The 21,722-nt window shown below is 32.6% G+C and overlaps 1 protein-coding gene across 1 annotated transcript in view; it reads right to left on the bottom strand.

Moving 5' to 3' along the window:
- The window catches only part of LOC129217393 (muscle calcium channel subunit alpha-1-like), a 145,912-nt gene that overhangs the window by 25,969 nt on the left and 98,221 nt on the right, over window positions 1–21,722 (bottom strand). The window contains exons 27-35 of the mRNA XM_054851690.1: window positions 20,929–21,087; window positions 18,002–18,112; window positions 16,748–16,831; window positions 14,567–14,689; window positions 11,161–11,226; window positions 10,950–11,041; window positions 8,230–8,389; window positions 977–1,104; window positions 142–238 (exon numbers count right to left, since the gene is read on the bottom strand). Of these exons, the coding sequence (XP_054707665.1) occupies window positions 142–238; window positions 977–1,104; window positions 8,230–8,389; window positions 10,950–11,041; window positions 11,161–11,226; window positions 14,567–14,689; window positions 16,748–16,831; window positions 18,002–18,112; window positions 20,929–21,087 (1,020 nt within the window). The remainder of the gene's footprint in view (window positions 1–141; window positions 239–976; window positions 1,105–8,229; window positions 8,390–10,949; window positions 11,042–11,160; window positions 11,227–14,566; window positions 14,690–16,747; window positions 16,832–18,001; window positions 18,113–20,928; window positions 21,088–21,722) is intronic.

The following is a 21,722-nucleotide window of genomic DNA, read 5'->3' as shown; positions in this document are numbered from 1 at the left end:
TTCAAGTCCATACTTACAACACTGCCTTAAATTTAGGCTTTTTGGAAAAAAAAAAAAAAGAAGGCAAGTTGACATTGAATATTGAGGCAAAAAAGGTTATAACACACAACAATTTATAAAAAATCTAACAAAAGAACATACTTTACAGGCTACTCTGTGAGGACATAACTTTCCAAATCCTAAAGGAGGAGAAATTTTTCTGAGCAATGTAACAACGTCCAGATGCTTTATCCTACCTCTAAGAAAATAAAAAATGTATTTTCACAAAACTATTAACAAACAGCATGTCAAAGTAAAATAAAGTACTTTAATAAGTAATTTTAAAACACACAGGTTAAATTTTTTTTACTTTAAACCAGACAAGATCAGTTACTCTTCAACCTCACATGAGAAATGAGAAAACTTGCAGCGGAACAAAATGTAAAATGCTTCAAAAGTGTTATTGTACATGAATTTTAAATCAATAACCAAATATTGATAAACAAAGATGCTTTAATAAAATTTACTTATCAATATTTCAACTAACATGTTTTTATGCATAGATGTTAAATGATTATTCATACATATATCAGAACATGTGGTTATAAAACACTGTTCAGAAATAGTGATGCCCAAAGACATTTCAGTTACTGATATATGATATTTTCAGTCATCAGTTTCAGTACTGGATCAAGGATTTTTCCAACCTAAGGCTGAGAATTGAAACCACTCAGACACATCTTACTTCAAGGGTTTAATTGCATTTCAACTAAAAAAAAACACAGATAGGATGAATTTGTCACCCCCAAAAGTTAATGCCCAAGGCAGCGCCTTGACTTGCTCCCCCCTAGATGTGGCACTAATCAGTTTCTATGCAAATTTTAGTACTTTTGACATGTTTTACCTGTCCTCAGAGTTTGCTAAATTTTATGCATTTTTAATTATATACAATTAATTAAATACAATAAACTAAGCATAATTTATTTTGGGAGCTTACTTTGCATCTGGATCATATTCCGACCACAGTCGAATGAATTCATCTAAGTGATGAGGTCCTAATATTGACCAATCACGAGTCAAGTAATCAAAATTATCCATTATTACAGCTACAAATAGATTAATAACCTGCACAAAAAAAGATTTAAATTTAAAGCATAATAATAAATTGTTGAAAAAATGAGCATATTTATCTGAGATTACTGAGAAATTTACAAATCATTAACAAATTTTGACAAAAATACAGTGCACAATGTTGTATGCAATAAGTGGTTCAAATTTAAATGTAAGTACCTATAAAGGTATAACACATTCGAATACTTGAATACTTCTTGTAGGAATAAGAGTAGCATAGTCAAAAAATCTGGTATTAAATGCAAGAAAATTTAGCAGGCACTATCGCTAACTATAATATAAGTTTATTATGCAAATACAGTAAATACAGTAGTACCTAAAAATAATGGACAGCCACCAGATGGAAGTTTTCTCTATTATAGTTAGGTGCTTGCTAGCAGAGAAGATTACCTCTTGAAATTTTGCTTTAAGTTTACAGCAACTCGCTTTATGAAAAACTTCAGTATTAATTTAAATACCATTATTACCATGCTCTTAGAGAACTAAACTAGTTCTGTGTTATTTAATGCATTAAATGTGTAATTAGAAAGTCCTTTTATCTTGAACAAAATAATGATTAGGAAGATAATTTAATAAACAAGAAATTTCATTTCAAAATTTTAACTTTTTTCATTAAAAATCTGTTTTTCAACGGGGAAATATTGGACTTGTTTATGGCTGTATTTCTCTCAGACAGTGGTGGCGCTAGGAATTCCCCGACAGGGTGGCAAACTTGCCCAACAGGGGGGCATAGCCAAATTTTACTTTGCAAGATCCCCCCCCCCCCCCAGAGCCTGATCATCCTGACATTGGACATGGGGCACATTTCTATTTCAGGAAATTCATTTTGTGCCTCCCCCCCATTCCAGCTTTTTTTTATATGTTGAAGCAATAAAATATTTCGATACTTGTGTTTTTACACAACCGTACTAAATTTGGTGGTACCTCATATCACAATGTAATATATACATTCAAAAAGTAGAAGAGATATAGTAGTATACGATAAATATATAAATGTGGTTAAACTTTGCAGTAAACCGTAAATACCAAAATGATCTATCATATAACTTTTAATAGTAAATACAGACTAAATTTGGAGTGGTTTTCTGATTTGCAAAGAGATCACACTTTTAAGGCGAATTTTTAACAACAAATAGATTTTTTCCTTGTTTTGGCATTTGCAAAACTATCAATGATATCATTGTACTCTAGATTCTGAGTGAAATCATTATTTATTTTTAATTAACATGATAAATTAAGGGGATTTTGGCCCCCCTCCCTGAAATCTAAGAGGAAGGGCCTGTGCCCCACATGCCCCTGCGGTAATCAGGCTCTGCCCCCCTCCAATTAAAGTGATAAAGAAACTAATCATTCTTTGCATATAAAAGTACGAATTCCCTATAAAAATTAAAAGCAAAAAATAAAAAAATTAAAATAGATAAAATGAAATATGTATGGAAAAAAATCAAATTTAAAATGCAAAACATGAAACTAGGTTTTTGTGAGCAGGGTCATCGCGAGATCAATAAACTAGAACTGTCTGAGAATCAGATATTGACGAAAAGTCTGACTATGATAATTTTAAGAAATTGAAGTCCAATAAACGAACTTTTAGTCGATCTGTAATGGTATTTTATAGGGAGTGAGAGCCGAGGTGCATCCTGAAAAAGTTTTAAAATTAAAGTATCGAAAACGCAATTTTAGGTCATGTTTGGTAACGTTAGGGTGATGGGGTTAGTGACCAATTAAGATACTGAGGGTTCCCCCCCCCTCCTTCCCGTAATCAAACCTTATAAACACACAAATTTACGGAGGGAAACTCCAGGGCTCAAGGTTATAGCAGTGCTCATCCACTAGCTCAAAATATTTATTGGGGAGCAGAGAAACCCACATCTTAAGTAAACAAAAGAAGAGCAACTAATATTAAGTTAAAAAATTCAAAAGAAACTTGAGTTCGATGCCTAGCTTTATATTAAGATGAACCTCGCGAGTCAGAACACGTATAAAATTAAATTTATTTATATTTTCTTTCATTATATTATTTTTCCGGGATAACTTGGGAAAGCATGGAAAAGGGAAAACGATTACAGCTACCAAGTTTTGCTAGCGCAAAAGCAGAATCAAGAGAAAAAATTGAAAATATTTTGAAGAGCCTAGTTTGCTAAAACCCATTACAAGTATTTTATTTGATAACAAATAGAAACTGGAAACGGGTAAAAATTTTGCGCTAAAAAAATTAGAAAAGGTGCAAATTTTTACGATTTTTTAATTAATTTGTATGGTAATAAAAGGTCTACATCGATTAGGCCTAGCTGGTGGTGGATGGAGCCGGCGGGCAACCGGGCTAATCAGATAAATAATCATGATAGTTTCATAGGGGCCGCAAACATATTTCATTCCTAGATTTTTACAAATATCATCGTACAAATCACAGCTATTTGGAGGAAAATGTGTGGGCCGCCGAAGCATGTTTGAAATAGAAAATAAAAGTTAAAATGTAGTGAGATTTAAATTATTGAAATGAATAATCACACCAGCAGTTCTAAGCAAGACTGCGGAGTCGGAAGAAAAATGACCGACTCCGACCTCCGACTTCGGGAATTTTAGAGCCTTCGACTCTGATTCCACAAGAACTGGCAGGGTTGCTGATTTTAAGTGAAAATGATCGACTCCGACTGTTGAATTTTTAAACCTTCGACTCCTGACTCCGACTTCTTTACCTCAAAATCAGTCCGACTTCAACTCCTCACCGTTGGTTCTAAGTTTTTGAATGTACTAAACGAAAGTAATGTGTATGTGTGTGTGTTTTGTGTAATCCAAAAAAAAAAAAAACGAAACTTTATAATATGATTGGCACTATGCTAAACTCGGTAACGAACGAAGGTGAAAAATCGCGAATCTCGTTTTTCAAATTCAATGGTTTGCCGTAGTACTCAAAAAGGGCTATTACTACTGTACACTCCCGATTATCCGCGGAATTGAGTGGCTCAGGTACCGCGGATAAAGAAAGTCGCTTATAATCCGAAAAAGGTTTAAAACCAGAGGTAAAGAAGACAGAAATTATCTTTTGCTTGACAGTGATTGTATTGTTAATAAAACGTGAAACGTTTAAAAGAGATGCGGCATTAAAAAATACTTGTATTTCAAGTTCTACAGAACTAAAATAAACTAAAATTTAAATCATGAGTAGGAACTTTCCGTCAACCTAAAACATTCAACAGCCCAGAAGTGAAAACAGTGACCACAACAAAAAAAGACCCCATCAGATAATTCCCAGAAGACCTGTAGGCGTTTTCCTAACCTTTCTCAATCGGAACAGATGATAAAGATAATGTCTTACGCTCTTTTAAACTAGGGGTCTTCAGTAAACACATGTGTTTTACCGAAATCAGCTGAACGCTTTCCCTTGAGGCACGTGTCAAAGAGAAGTTGATGACAATGCATACCGACTTTCGCGTTTCTTGAGAAGGAGCACTTGTCGTGGGAAAGGGAAAAAAAGTCTGGGACGAATTGATTTCAGATCCGCGTTTTTGAAGAACAGAATTTTTCAACTATTTTTTTTTCTTTTTCCGAGACTTTCGCGGATAATCGAGAGTTTACTGTACTTCAAACAATAAGATTTACACTTAATGTTGTTTATAAAAATCAAAAAATTGAAAATAACTAAAGCGTCTGGTGGACAAAAATATTGTTTCGGCTCTCCTGAAAAGAGCCAATTTTCATATTCGGTAGTTCAGCATAGTGCCGACGATATTACGTCATAAACAAACTTATTAAGTATCAAAGTGATTAACATTAATTGCACCAGTTTCTTTTGTGTAAGTTTTTTTTTTTTTTTTAAATTAACTATATACCTAACTTTTTTATTTTTCAAATTTTTTGAAGCATTCATAATTCGAAAATGCATAACCATTAGTTTCAAACTTTTTATTGAACATGCCAGTTGAAATAGGTCATAATTTCAAATTTTAAGTTTTAATTCTCTTTCCAGACTAAAGAGGGAAAATGTAAATTCAAAGTCTTACCCCAAAATTTATCTACATAGACCATTTTTGCAGATCTACTGAGTCGGAGGGAAAATGGCGGACTCCAACTCAGGGCCAGATTTAGATTTAACGGGGCTCTAAGCCATTTAAGGTATGGGGCCCCTTTTGCAGTTTTAACAACGTTTCTCTCGGTGGTGTAAGAGATGCATTTTTTAATATTTTTTTTTCTCCTTTACTATGTCTGTCTCTTTCATCTTATACATACAGCGATACAGCAATACTTTAATTTTGGATGATCGTGTTTTAATGTGTTTTCCCTGATGTCCTGTGTTGGATCAACCTTAAGAGGGGAAATGTTATCAAGAAAGTGACACATGACTCCCCTTTAAGTGGAGTACAAAATATTCCCAATTGGTAAGAGGTCCGGGGATTTCTTCCCCGGAGGAAATTTTGAAAAATTGATATAAAATTCTGCATTTTGAAGCCTTATAAGATGTAGTTGGAACTACAAAAATATCAGGACAGAATTAGGCAAACAAAACTTTGTTTAAGTTATAAACTCTTTCAAAAATTAAGATAATACACAGTAAAAATTGTTTTTGATTCGAAAAACCAATGACAGCAGTCGACAGAGAGAAACAGCGCGGGAAACGAAAAGCCAACGCATTGCTTCGTGCTCACATTGGCTTTCGATACAATTAGTTTTTAATCACCCCTCTAACTCACCGACAAACAATTCAACTCCGACTCCTTTACCTTAAAACCAGTTCGACTCCAACTCTCACTCCGACCCCGCAATCACTGGCAGTGTTACAAGCATTGAGGGAAAATGACTCCGACTCTTGGAATTTTTAACCTACAAATGCCGACTCAGACTCCTTGTCTCCACAATCTGTCCGACTCCGACTGCGCAGCACTGCTTTTTTACACTATTTTAGTACTTGAAAAAAAGCATATTTAAAAAAAAAGAATATAGCTAGCAAAAAAAAAAAAAAAACTTAAACAAGATTGAGTCTGGTATCAGTCTGTAAGTTGGTTTGATCGATCTCGAAGGAGCAATGTTGACTTTTGAATTGGACTTGGTCCGATCAAATGATTACAGCGGTCTGGGCTAAGCGCAGCTTTTACTTTAAGTTAGAAACATGAGTTTCGACTAAATGATAACATCTGAAAAAAAAATAAATTTGGAAGCAAAATGTATGTTTTCAATTGCTTTTAACACATAATTTATTCATTTATTTAATTTTGCCTTTTCCAAAAGGTTCGCCCCTCCCCCAAACATTTTTCTCAAAAAGAACCCAAACCCGATGCATTACCAACCCGACGTTTAATAATCCAATGATTGTTTAGTTGTGCCAAGCCCGAATGTTTAGTAAATCATTCTCTATTCCCAACAAAACTATTATGCAGCCTACAAACAAGATCAATATAAGTTTTTGAGAAAAATGTATTTAAAATGTTAAACATCTATTTGCTTTTATTATATTAGGCCAAAGAATTTTTTTCCTGCATTTAGCATTTGCCGACAAGACATCATTGCACTAAAAAATTAAAACATTAAATCTACTTTAGTACACTTCTTGTATGAGGTAAAAGGATCGTTTACTCATCGATATGCTTTGTTGCAGAATAATCAACAATAATCAGAAAAGTTGTAAATAACTATAGTAATAACTTACTTGTAACTTCTGAGTGAAAATAAAGTACTTTAAAACGCATCAATGAGTGCGGTCTGCGCCTGCACACTTGACATGCTGATGAAGAGCTGTTTAGCGAATGTAATGGGAAAGCAAAAATCTCCGAAGCATGTGTTTTCTCCCCCGATGACCCCCCCCCCATCCCCTCTCGTCTCGTCCTGGCTATTGTCATTCGGTACGTATTTCTCTCGTAACCCGATGACGACGCCTTAGGTCTGACCGGTAATCACCACTGCATTCTGCAGGGACGGGGATGGTACTCTTTTAGTCTAAGTGGACACCCTGAGGTCAAAACCAGCTCATCGACACCCTGCATCGACAAACAGAAATTTCAAGGATCAAAACACCATTTCCCCCGAAGCAATAGCTATATTTTGTCACCATCTGGACGACGTTATATGGACTCGGGCTAACCTTGCCTCAAAGGAGATTGATTTTTTGTTCATTTATATATATATATATATATATATATATATATATATATATATATATATATATATATATATATATATATATAAGATACTTCTACTTTTTTCTACTAATTTTTTTTTTCGAGTTCATATATAAGAAAATTTTATCATTTACGATAAACGCCAAAGCAAACAGATTCCCCGACGAAATACAAAATTTTCCCCGACGGGGGGGGGGGGGGGGGGGGCAAGACGCTTCCGACGAGGGGGCAATTGCCCCCCCTGCCCCTCCCTTGGAGCCACGTCTGCTCTCAGAGTTTCCCTTTATAAAGGGGGGGGGGGTAAATTGCACTCCATCTAGCCCACGATGAAAGGTTTCATTGATGATCATTAGAAGAGAACAAGTTATTATAGCACGTTTTCATATTAGTCATACTAGATTTACTCGTAGACATCTCTTTTGCAGCAAACTGCCTCCAATATGTAACACATGTCATGTCAATCAGTGTTGCATATCCTTTCCGATTGTCCAAATTTTAATCATATTCCTTTCAAATTCTCCAATCATTTTCATCCATCTGTGAGGGAACTGTTGGGGGATTTTCTCCATCTTAAATTGTTCCCCTTCCTTCAGGAGATCAGATTTTTGTCTTTGATTTAGTGTTCGTCCTTGGTTTTGTCTTGGTGCTTTTATAAATGTTTTTAAATTGCTCAACATTGTCTTCATGTTTTCATTTTTGGCTTGTTTTTCAAAATTCAAAACTTCATTTATATGTCTATTTCAGCTAAACTCTTCAAAATTCTAGAAGTTTTGTGACCTTTACTCTGAATAAAATTTCATTTTTTGGCATTTTTTTCTATTTACTAACAATTGTTTGGCGCAGTATAGGCTATTAAGGCTTTTGCTCCAATAAATTAAACATGAACCAACTAAAGAGATGTTTTGCTGTTTGATAGTGCCTGTTAGAAGAGGTTTTACTGCACTGACTTTCCTAAAATACATAAATTAAAAGCAAGAAACATAATTGGACAGATCAAGGAACTTACTAAAAATGAGCATAGGATATAAAAAGAGATGAAATATGGTAATGCAACTTCAGATCCACAAACATCTCCAAATGATTCATCTGATCTAGGATCACACTTTGTTGTTGGTTTGTTCAAACAAGCTAACATGATTTCTTGCCAACCTTCACCAGTGGCAGATCTAAAATATATTAGTTTTATTATAAAATGAAAATTTAAGTAATTTGCACACGTGTTAATTGCATCCAGACACAAAATACATTAAAAACAATTTACACTGAGCATTCAAATATGCATTTACGGTATAACTCAGAACAACTTATCATTTTTACAATAATAATAATAGTAGTAACTAGTCGACCCGTGCGGAACTCCGCACTGTACTTCGAATCGTTTCATAAGGCATTTCGCTCTTTAAAAATTTCAAAGAAAGAATATTATGAAGAAAAACCGAAAAAAGTAAGCGCACAAGAGAAGGCATGTAATTTGAAGACATCAGTAACAAAACCTCGTTAAATACAACATTGTGATAATTTGATCATCGCTCCCCTTTTGGTTGTACGTATTTTCAATGCAAATATAAATATCATTAAAAGTGCGGCTGAGTGACACGTGAAAAATCAGTAATTTTACATGTGAAAAAACAGGTTGTGGCAAATACAGTCCTGCCCATGTGAGCGTCTGATGGAAAAAAAGAAACATTAAAGAGATATTTAGTGGCACGGATTCGAACTGGCGCCATTCTGATTAACAGTACGACGCTCCAACAAACCTATCAACTGTGCCTTCCTTTTCGAATGCTATTCATTGAAGGAATGCGTTATAAAGCACAGTAAAAAAGTTTTTCGCCGAAAAAAATATAATAAGATCATGCATCTATGTTTTGTCATTAGCCAGCATGATACGATTTAAAATTATTCGTAAAACATGGAATTTGATTAAAGAATGAGGAAGATCCACGTAGCGATTGAAACAAACATTCTAGAGAAGTAATAAATTCAGTTGAAAAAATAAGTGTTTTATTTATGAATATTCAACAATTTACCATAGCAGGCTTCTTTAACCTGTACGGCTTAAAAGCCCGCACTTGTTTTTCTTTTAATCGAACACTTAAAATTCAAAACCAAAACCAGTTGAACTGAGTCCGTTTTTTAAGTGTAATTTTTCGAACGTAGACAAAATGTTTTTTTTTTTCTAGCCGAAAGCAGAGGAGTAGAAAATGATTTCTTACTAATGAAGTTGATAATAATTTTAATGTTTTATATCGTATCGAATAAATAATTAAAGATTTACTGGGTGAAACGCGTAGTTTCGATTTGGCGTAGTATTTTTGCATTTGTACAAAAGTTCGAACACTGCTATTAGAAAAATCTACATTTCAGCATACAATGAAAATGTTTTTCTGCACAAAAAGGATTCAATTGAGGTATATCTAATACTTTTTTTATGCTTACATTATGCTCAGTGGTCTGGACGGAGTCAAAGTTTTAAAAAAAGGGAACAACATCCTTCGATTAGCAGTCAACTTATCTGAATGATAACTGTAGCCTGAATAAAGGAGTCGAAACACCAAATAGCATTCCCACTGCATTTTTTTTATTACATGTGTTATCTGTTGTATGTTATGAGTACATGTAATGCGTAATATTACTGTAAATTTTCTATTATGTCGGACAGCCCGAACTGGCCCGAAGTTCATATAGTTTATAGCCGAACGCTCTACCGAAAAAAAACCCATAGGTAATTTTAATTTTTTTTTCTTGCTGAGAAGTGTCTTTGTTTCTGAAAATTTTTACAATTTGTTATCGCAGGCTGTTTGAACCGTTATGACTTAGATGGCAGCACGTGTTCATCATTTGACAGCACGGTTAAAATACAAAATAATTTGAACTAAGTTCTTTTTTAAGCGTAGCTTTTCAAATGTAGTAAAAATGTGATACGCTATTTGTTTTTTTTTTTTGCAAAAAGAAGAAAAATATATATATTACCCTTTAAATTGAGGTAGTATTTTTTTTATTTGTACAAAAAGTCAAAAACTCATTAGAAGAATCTATATTTCAACACATATGATTAATTATATTTTACTGAACAAAAAACAATTCCAATGTTGTCTAAAATCTTAAACCTGATACTTATATTTTCGCTTACATTATGCTTTCTCTTCCTGGAGCCAAAGCTGAAAAAAAATTTAAAAAACCTTACAATTGAGTATCAATTTAGCTCTGTGTTGCATCAAGTTTTGATAACAGCTAGGAGCGTTTCTAACTCATGTTTCCCTCATATTTGTTATTCATTGCTCACGTAATGCGCAATATTTTTCTAATCTTTTGGTGCAGCTTGTCCGGACGTGGGCCCGAACACGCATTCTCCTGGTTGCCAGTCGAACGCTCTGCCGATCAAGCTATTCAGCTCTGTCCGTAATAGTGCAAGTTAAAGTTATAAATTTAACCGAAAACCTCATTCTGGTTCTTTAAAACAGGTATTTTTGCCCGAAAAAACAATCTTTAGACCGTGGGTCTATTTTTCGTCAGTAGCCTGCACGATAAGCTTTAAAATAAGGTGTAAATCATAGAAATTAATCAAGAATTGAGGAAAATCTCACGTAGAAACCAAAAACAGGCTACAGAAATAATATATAAGGATAATAATAATAATAGACATTTATAATTTACCATGTTTAATTCAATAAAAAATATCTAATATAGTTTCAAAATAATACTAATTTTACTTTCAATACTCACCTAAACAAAACTAAAACTGCTTGTGGAAAAGTTTGAAAATGATTGTTTCTATGGATAGCAGTTTCTGGATCCAACGCGATACGTCCAAACATCTGAAATTTTTTTTAAATAAAATATGTCAAAAAATAGACAAAGAATGCACCTACTAGTTAATTTAGCATGGAAACGAATTTTAAAAAGAGTTTAAGCAAAATATGAATTGCATGTTTACCTGCATCCCTATGACAGCGTATATGAAGAATAACATTACTATCAATAAAGCTACATAAGGCAAAGCCTGAAATAAAATAATATATTATTAAATTTAAAAAAATAATAATCCCATTTTTATATGATTACCAATATTGACTTTGATTATTTTTATAAAATGAAATCATTTAGTTCAATTTTACATCTATACACAGATATCTATACAAAGAATATGCTTTCGTAACGGCCTTTTCAAATTACATTTGCAAAGGTATTTTTATTATTGAAACAAATAATAGAAAGTTACAGAGTAATTTCTTGGGAAAATTTGTGTATCTCACTAAATGATAATTTTTAGGAATGAAAAAGTTATTATTTTCTTTTGCTTTCTTTCGCTCTTTTGTAATTATTTTCATTGGTTGAGCACCTAAATTTCGGTGATTTCATTTTAAGTAGTACTATCCCTGAAAACTAATAGATGCGTCCACTTTCACCTGTAAACTGGATGCTGGCCTTTCCATCTCATCGGTAGTCAGATTGTACAAAGAGATTCCTATTCCATATAAAGCCATAACATTGTAATTTCGTATTAAAAAAACAAAAACTTTACCTTTATTGACCAATTTTATAAAAGCGGGTTTCCCAACCTTCGTATGCAGTAAACAAATGTTTTATGTGGCCCATGTTAGTCTTGCTTTGAGGTACAGATATTTATTGTAACACATCAAATTTGAAGGACAACCTCTCTGATAAAATGGCAATTTGCCCCCGTCATACATGAGATTATTTTCTCATATTCTCCCCAACATTAGCAAAAACACTAAATAAGACACAACTAATGATAATTTTGTAATATTCTGGGCTGTTGTGCCATGGTTTGAGTGTTGTTACCCCAAACATTTCGGCTGTATCAGCGGCAGCCATCTGCAGTGTTTTACGTGGTCGAAGCTTCCAGGGAAGTGACTTCCCAGCAACTGATGCAAATATCGAAGTGTCACTATTTATGTGGGAAGAGCAAGTTCTAGCTTCGTTTTGGGTCAGGATTGGCTTATGAACATTTGTCCCTGTTTCTGGTTGGTTGAAACTTGAGCTCTCTTCATTCTGGTCGGGGATTGGCTGCTGGATGTCCGTTACTGTTTCTGTTTGGCTAGAAGTATTTCTCAGGATAATCCGTCTAAGTGTAGCATGCCAGAGTTTTGATCTTAATTCCTTATTCCCTTTTGTTCAAATTGTTGGGATGTTTGAAAATTTCTATAGCTTCTTTGCTTAATCTAGTGTAATAATGGGAAGTCCTTGAAAGTATTTTGGTTTCTTTGAATTTAATGTTATAGGTGCCCTCACTAAAAGTGTGTTCCTCGACTGCTAATTTCTCACTGTGGCCAAGACGACAATTTCTTTGGGGTTTCTTGATTCTTGCAGTAATGCTTCTTTTTGTTGTTCCAATGTAGGTCAATCTGCAGGAACATGGGATCTTGTAAACTCCTGCAGCGGACAAAGGGCCTCTCGCATCTCTCACTGATCGTAGTAAGTGGCTGATTCGATGGGACTTGAAAACAGTTTTAATGTTGTGTTTTTGCAGCAGTCTTTCAATTCTGTCGGTGACGTCCTCAACGTAGGGGAGGTAGGCAGTAGATTTGACCGGTTCTTCTTCAAAGCGTACCTTTTACCTCCTCTACCCGCAGATGGCCGCAGCAGATGTGGTCAAAACATTTGAAGTAACAACACTCAGACAATGGCAAAACAGCCCGGAATCTTAAAACATTATTGACAACGGCTGTTGAAAGCCTTCATTCTTACAGGACATAACTAAATTTGGAATTTCAAAAACCTTATTCAAAGAAGCACACACAAGTAAACACAATCATTAATTTATTTTACTTAAATATATTTCTCATACCTATAATTTGCCATTTACTTTTACAATAAATAACCTTTCTACTGATACTTAATGTAAATTACAGAACATGAAACACTAACCAAAATATTGACTAAAACTGTAGAGGAATTATTTATCTAGTGTTACATTGTACACAAAGTCACACTCAGTAAGATTTTTAGCAACTTCTGCAGCAGGGAAAATCAAGTTTTGAAGCAAAAAATACCACTTTTTTATCAGAGAAAAATTAAGTTTTTTAGCAAAAAAAAAAACACTTTCATAGCGAAAAAATTGGTTTTTGAAGCAGGAAAAAAAATGTTGCAGGGAAAATCAGGTTTACCAGCAGAAAAGAAAAAGAAGTTCCAAAAATTTTTTTATTCTTTAAAAACTTTGAAAAAAAGAAGAAAATAATAAAAAGAAAAAAGCTTGCTGACCCAGAAAACAAAGCTGGTTGGCATTAAATCTAACCAACATTCCTCATTTTAGTTTTGGCTTCTCATCAACCATGTGATACTTATCATTTTGTTTAAAATTTACTGATGCAAAAGGAATGAAAGGAAGCAAATATTTTATATAATGCAATAAAAGTCTTACAGGACTTCAAAAAATTCAAAACAAAATATTTCATATGAATATTTGAAATTGTTCTATGTAATTCATGTTTCATCAAAATAAAATGACTTAAATCTAATTTTAAAATGCAATACATATAAGCTCCATTAACCACACAATCACACATCATCCACATAAAATGAATTTTGATTCTTTTATTTAAAATAAAAGTATTTTAGTAGAAAATGAAGAGTAAGAGACAACTCCACAATACCAGATTCTAGGCCCTTACCGAAAGTTGAATTTTGTCCATTGCAGTCATCTAAAAAGACCTTAGTTTTTAAACAAAATATTTTTAAAACTACATTAATAAAAGTTATGATGTTTCATAGTTCTAATGACTAATTTGATTACTAAAACTTTAAGAAAGACTAAAAATAACCTCTGCATTTAAGTAACTCAACATTTTAGATTTTTTTTTTCCAATTTATTTCCAGAACAATAGAATTCCTTGATTTTGGAATTCAATTGGGCATAGCAAAACAATGCAACAGATAGTTCTGAACAAAAAGTACACTATAATAACGGGGTTGAAAATAACCATCAACACAAAGTTATTAATTTCTAAGCAATAGAAAGGCACAGTAGACAAAAATAATTGAGCGCTACAGAAGTGGATGTTAAGAGCTTATGAAGGCAAAAAAAAGGTCTAAATAACAATGTTCCTTGCACAAAGGTATTTATTTATTGCCTAAACACATGCTTGTTATGCAAAAGCATAATAAGGGCCAAAACATGTAAATTTAAAAAACAATGGAACATTGCAAAAAAATAAAATAAAAAATAAAGTAAACAATGAAAATTCATGATTTGATACGGAACTAATTAAAAAAACAACAACAAAATAACTTTTGCAGCCAATTTTTCTGTTAAGCGCAATTGGCACAGAAGTATGACTCCTGTACAAGTAATAAGAGAAAAGTGACAAGAAAAAAGTTACCTGGAAAGATTTAATAAAAGTCCATAATAACGTTCTTATACCTTCACCTCTGCTTAGAAGTTTTATTAGCCTCATGACACGGAAAAGACGAAAAAAGTTGATGCTAATAATATTTGTTCCAGGCTGAAAGTGAAGTTATTTTTTTAAATAAGGAAATTCACACTAATTTAAAATTTATTAATCAAAGTAATGTTACAAAAAACATAATTAGAAATACTGTTGCACTTGGAATAAAAATTAAAAAATATTTTTTGCAATGGCCATTACTGATAAAAAAAAAAACCAATCGAGGATTGATTTACTAAAAATAAATCTGCAATATCATGCTAAATCAGAAACCTGCAAAAAAAAAAAAAAAAAAAGCTGAATAACTGATAAACATGTGAAATGACTATTCAACACACAAAATACTGTTCAGATTATAGAATTTTAGCTTTTTAAAAACTACTCTTACATCAATATATATTTAATATTAAATAGGAGTTCAAATCAATCAAAGTATTAAGTTATAGGAAATAGTAAAAGACCATTTCTTAAAAAATGTGCAAAGTGCAATTCAAATCAAGTTGTTTGGTTTCAACCTGATTTAGCTTAAACTTATAATGTAAAAAGAGAACATTTTGTTTCAAATGCTATTCATAAAATCCTGAGTGTGGATGCAAAGTTTCATTTTGATCAATAAAGATTTCCTTTTATTTGAGTACCTTAAAGTGTAATTCAGAATTAAGCTAATGCAAAGCCAAATGAAATACTAGTCCTGCAAAGAGCAGTACCATGGGAATGCAAGTGAATTGCAAAAATTATAATTGAGAAGTCAATCAAATCTTGGCCAAAGCTCTGTAGGCACACTTGTTATACGACCAGAGGGAATGAAGACTATTGTTGAAATTTTGATGCACACACAGACACTTATAAAAATTGCCTTTATTTTTGTAAGTATAAAAGGAACAAAAAGTGTATAAGTGGGTAGATTGTTTTTTGCACTAATCTGAAAGTTTTAAGACGAGGCAATTTTAAAAAAAGCTAGTATGCATTTATAATAGAAAATTTATATCAATTTTGAGTGATTTATATCAACCCGGACAAATTTTGGGCACACTGCAAGAAATCAACAGGGCATTTAACCACCCACTGGATTACCCCCCCCCCCTCCAATAACTATTTTTGTTAAACCAGTAATCATTTGTTTTAACTGCTTCAATATTTCTATCTTACTTATGAATTCATTTGTTTAAACGTTCTTATTTATTTATTGATAATTATTTATTTTAAGGTTTTAAGTAGTTATGTGGAGCTTTTAATCCTGATTTTTGGCTATTTGTTTTACTTTAAAGTTATATCAGCAAGTAAACAAGTTTCTCAGAATTCAATTTTTTAATTTAAGATTTTGAAAAAATAGCCAAAACTGTTCTCCACAGTAGATCTTGGCTTTGAAAAGGGTTTTGACATTACATGGAATCGGCTTAATTTGGTATATGATAAAGCCTTCATTCCATAATTTTTACAAGTTTTGGCATGTTTTTGTGGTATGAGGGTTTTCTTTTTAATATTTTCTTGGTTCTTGCCTGCTGTTCAACTGCTTGAAATTTTCTATGAATTCATTTTGGTCCCATTGAATTAATTTTATTTCATTTGTATTAATTGAAAGTCATTTTAGATTTCGTTCTGTGGTCAACCAAAATGCATGAGATTTTTGTTCTTTTGAACTGGTCAAAACATTTTTTGGGAAAAGGCTTTACTCAGTTTTCACAGCATTTCTGGTTAATCAAGTTTCTTACAGTGGAAGATGTTGTTCGGCTAAATTTTTGTTCGGACAACAAGATCAGAAGTAATTGTTTTAAACTTCTAAACTCTTTAGCCAACCTTGATATCGGGAAACATTACTACTTCATTAGGATTGTAAGCATTTTGAATAGTTTACCAGAATAAGCTATTGCTTGCAATGGGTGATATTTTAAAGAGGACTCTTGATTTTCTTTGGGAATCCATAATTTGGCTGGCTAGCTTGGCCAAGAGCCTGTTGCTAGCAGTCAGTTTTGTATTTGTTTTGATGTACACAAATATGTGAAAAATTAATAAAAGCAGCAGTTTAAATATTCAGGAGTTACTAAACAATATACTATGAAAATACAAAAAAAACCACCATTACAGATTGGTTAAAAGTAACGAAAAATGACTTACATTAACTTCGGAATAAACTATATCTATAAAGCTCCCTAATACGATGATAAAATCAAATACATTCCAAGCGTCTCCAAAATAATTCTAGATGTGATGAAACAAAAGGCAAAATTAAAAACCTGAATCATAAAACATTACTTTGCATTATGACACTATATTGAAGAACTTTAATATGGATCAAGTTTGCAACATAATAAAATTCATTCTTTTGATTTATACATAATTAGAAAATAAAATTTTCAGAATAATCATTTTAACAGAGCCTAAAACTAAACATTTTGAACACAGAGAAGATTGTTCACCAGACCGAGGGTCAGAAAGGAATAATTGCTCCCCCCTCCCATTTTGAAAAATCAATATTTAAATATATGTGGAAGGGTTTTTGCTGCTTTGTGAGATAATTCATATTGAATTAATAACCTCCCCATACCCCTAGAAGAATTTCCAACAGCGAGCATTCTCTTCTGTAACTTTTGCGCATAGAGTGTTCACAAAAGTTTGGAAAAGGAGGGAGAAAAACAGCAATATTTTTTTTAATATGTCAAATTTTATACATTCCTGCACTTTAGAAATATCTTGCCTTTTTAACCACAACTTAATCTAAACTTTAATCAACCATCTACTTTTACATCATTACCCCCAGTGCCCCCCCCCCCCAATGTGCAACCCCAAAATATCAAAAAGACCTCTACCCTCCCAAACAGTGAAGAATACCCCTCCAACCCCCTACCTAAAAATTTTAATGGCGCAGTTGCACCATGACCCCCTTGTAGGTGGGCCTCCTGTGATTACCCAAGTAAAGAATAAAGTGTCTGAGTTGAATTCAATGAATCTTTCACAGGTGGAAGTCTTCCGCCCAGACTATTTTATAGGAATGGATCGGAGAAATTTCCGCAGAAGTTCTATCATCCGGTACTGAATTTTAGCCTCTGTTTAAGATATGAAGATGTGTTGGCAAAAGTGTGTTTACTCTAGGGGGGAGAGAACTCTAAAATAAATTTAAAAATGAGAAAGGGATTCAATACTATTTGCATTTATTTACATTATCATTAATGTAATATTGCATTAAAGATATCCTAAAGCATAATTAACAGCTTAAAATTTACAGCTTAAATTTATAAAATTCCTAAAATCAGTAGAAACTAAAATTCTTTCAAAATTGTAATTAATTGAACTTTTAGTAATACTGCAATAATAAACTTAGAATTTTTTCAAAATATTGTTAGCATTTTAGTTTAAAACAGTTACACTTACCTTAAATTTAAATGCTATTAGTTTGAGGAGGAATTCAAAAGCAAAAACAGCAGTAAAAATCATATTCATTATATCTAAGGCAAATGTATAATCTTTAGGCTGGCCATAATACTAAAAAGGAATAAAGAAAATTACATGTGTGGTACTTATTGGTTCACATTAAAATAATAGATGAAAAAATTACTATTTTAAAACTCAATAAAACACCATAAAAAACTATCTTTCAATTTTCACCCACAAATTCGGTTTAAAATAGTTTTCTGCTTACTTTATCAGTTTTACTAAGTATAGCACAAAACTGCCTAGTTTTAAATATTTTTTTTTCTTTTACCCTTTTTTTTAAATTTAAAAAGATCAGTGGTACTTGAAACCCCTGTTTGAAACTATAGAATAAATTAATTGAAAAAAAAAAGAATATGTTGTAACTGCAATCAACATATTCGATAATTGAACTAAATTTACAATATTTCAACACATCTTTAACTTTTGCTTTTAGATGTTTCTATTGTGGATACATTATTAGTAGTTATCACAAATAAAACTATAACATACACCTATACTGTTATGGCTAGAGAATTGGGTAAATGTTATTCAAGCACATATTGTATGGCAGCATGCTTCATATTTTTTGTCACAGTACAAGATTAATGTACAATCAACTATTTTATATTAAAATTATTTAAAAAGTGTAGCTTTTGATCTAAAATAACACATAACATTTCATTCATTTTACTTGAGTGACCGTAGATAGTACTTGATTGACATTGCATCTTGACGATATCAAATGTAAATGGCATTGAACATCAAAGGATATTCAACAGTGGAGCTAGTCAATTGCAGAACTATTACAGTTGAATTCAAATAAAACAAGCAATGCCTTTAAACACATTTTATTTAAGCATAGAAAAATGAAAAAATTGATGAACAAACAACACATTAAGCAGTAAGTTACTGCCCTTTAAGCAAGGACTAAAGTTTGCTGAAATTTTAAGAATAATGGCAGTTTTGGTATGAAATGGAAGACATCTTTTACATGCAAAATGCAATTTACTGACAGCTCAGTTATGACAACCAAAGACAGCAGTTTCATCTTTGTTATGGATTCGTCAGTATAGAATAAACTAAGCTGGAGGCAGATGTCATTACATTGAAGCTAAGAGTGCCAAAAACTTAGTAGCTAAAACCAACTTAGCCCACCAGCGAAAGTCCACAGCAATGGTGAGGCAGCTGGTACGTTAAATTTTATTTAACTAAGGTCAGTTGGGGTAAGTGCGGTCTTGGGGCAAGTGCGGCTTAGGTTAATAAACAGAAACCGGGAAAATCTGCAAGGCTGCTTGCCATCTGGGTAGCTAGGTAAACGTTATTACTTTGCACTGCGTGCGTTAGATCGCGCTACTTGAATGGTAACTCTACTCCCTCCCTCGTTTCCTAAATTTTCTCGTTCCCACTACAGTGCCATGTTGTTATGGTTCGAGAAATCATTGTTTCTTCTGTTGTTGTTCTCACTTTTTCGTGCTTCCAAAACACAAGTGCAACTATTTTATGTCTACTTTTCGTATTTTTAAAGCTGAGATTTATTATTTTTTACTTTAAAATCAATTAATTTGAGGGCTGCACTTGCCCAAGAAAATTATATGACTGGGAAAGTGCAGCCCGAAAAAAAAGGGGATAAGTGCAGCCTCGCATTTCTTGGGGCTGCACCTTCCCATTAATCTGGCAATGTTCTTTTATGACAAATATAATTTGCTTGCAACAATTTAATGAAGCAATTTAATTAATTTTTAATTCCTGCATCTTTGTCTAACTAACAATAGGTGTCACTAGTCTATATTGCTCTAATATAACTGCTTATATATACTGCTCCATTATATTAATTAAATTATTAATTACTATACTAAGTGTACTTATACAAAAAAATATGTTCAAGTTCATCAAAGACATGTTACCTTTTGTCAGTTGTATAGTTACCTTTTGTATTATTAAGTTGATATTTTATAAGTTCGTTGATATTCAAGTTTTAAAGATTATTCCTTGATAAGCAAGTTTTGTTTTTGTTTTTTTAAGCTTGTTAGCATAATAAAAGTTATCTTTCATGTTCTTTATTTGATTTAAAATAAAAACTTCATAACTTTGTTTAATAATCCATTGTTCCTTGAACGTTCTTCATTTTACATTGACAGGTTTCGTTAGGAAAAACGTAATAACTTCCCAATGAATAGGTGAAAATAAAAGTAAAAAAATCGTTTTTAATCAGGAAAAAATACTCTATTGATTGCATTTGCCCCTTATTTTCTCAAACAGTTTTTAAAAAAAATTCAGATAGGTGATGCTCTTGCCCCACTTGCCCTTATTGAGAAAGTGCGGCCCTAGAGCACAATAGTTTAAAACAATTTTTTTCAACTTTTTTACCTGCAATGATTTTAACAGGCTCATGTCTTGGGAAACGCCCTAAAACAGGTAACATATGAAACAAAAATAATTTTTTTTTTTATCAAGTCTTGTAATGGCTAGGCCTTAATAAAGTTGAACTATACAATTTAAGGGCTGCACTTCCCCCAACTCACCTTACCAGCTTTTTGATACTCTCGGTTTCAACCAGATAAAAATTGCCTCTAGCTCTGTTTGATGAGTCCTTAACAAAGACTTAAACTGCAGTCTTTGGCTCATAAACGGGTTGTTGCATGTAGACAACAGTGAGCAAAGAATAACTGGAGATCAAAAGTTTTAGTCTATAATTTCAAAACCTTTAAGTTGCTTAATTTACAAGCTCATTTCTTATTTTCCAATGATATTAAACATTTTTGATAACTATTATTCAATCTAATTAAGTTAAATGCAAAAAATTTAAAGTTAAGATAAACTAAAATTATTTGGGCATTTCAAATGCAAAATTAATAATAAAAGCAACAATAAGTTGAAATTCTTACCTTCATAGCTAAAGCTAGAGTATTGATCATAATAAGAATAAAAATAGCGTATTCAAAGTATTGTGATGTTACAAACCACCACACTTTGTATTGAATTCGATGTTTGGGGATATAGCGGCGAACAGGTTTGGCTTTCAGAGCAAATTCTATGCAGTTCCTCTAAAAGGAAATAACAAATTTTGTATTCATTCAGTCATCCAAAACACAAAAACTATAAATGCACACATCAGTTAACATTAACTTTATCATCAAATGTAATTAAAAAAGGAATCCTCATTTTAGATATTGTTTGACTTGTGATAAAAAATGTAAAATCTGGGCAGGGTTGAAAATCTAAACATATTGTTTAACCTGTTCGCGTCACACGGACGCTACGCAACGATTCCTCTCTTATCAGCCCAGTGGCACTTCCCTGCTACACGTTCTGATCGATGCTGACGTCCCATATATGCTTTCTCGAAATGGAACAATTGAATCGAATATTTAAACGATAATAGATGGTGCTGAATGGCTGTAATTTTCATCATATTTGAGTCACAAGGTATTTGACCTTCATGTACAAGCATCAGTTTCTTGTTTGGGCCTCTCCATAGGATGAATTTTTTTATGTAAACAGACTATATCACTGCGCTGCGCATATGATTTATGAGGTCTCAATTGCTCTTGTTTATATCTTTGCTTCTCTTTTGTTACCAGTAATTGAAAGAGATATACATCTAGCTGCATAAAGTATGGAGGGGGAGGGGAGGAAGGTTAAAATATTTTTGCGTACATGTGTTCCAGACTATTGGGAT

Source organism: Uloborus diversus, chromosome 2 (genome assembly GCF_026930045.1).
Source record: "Uloborus diversus isolate 005 chromosome 2, Udiv.v.3.1, whole genome shotgun sequence".
Lineage (NCBI taxonomy): Eukaryota > Metazoa > Arthropoda > Arachnida > Araneae > Uloboridae > Uloborus > Uloborus diversus.
The sequence above is the reverse complement of the archived record's forward strand: the minus strand, read 5'-3'. Positions and strand labels throughout refer to the sequence as shown.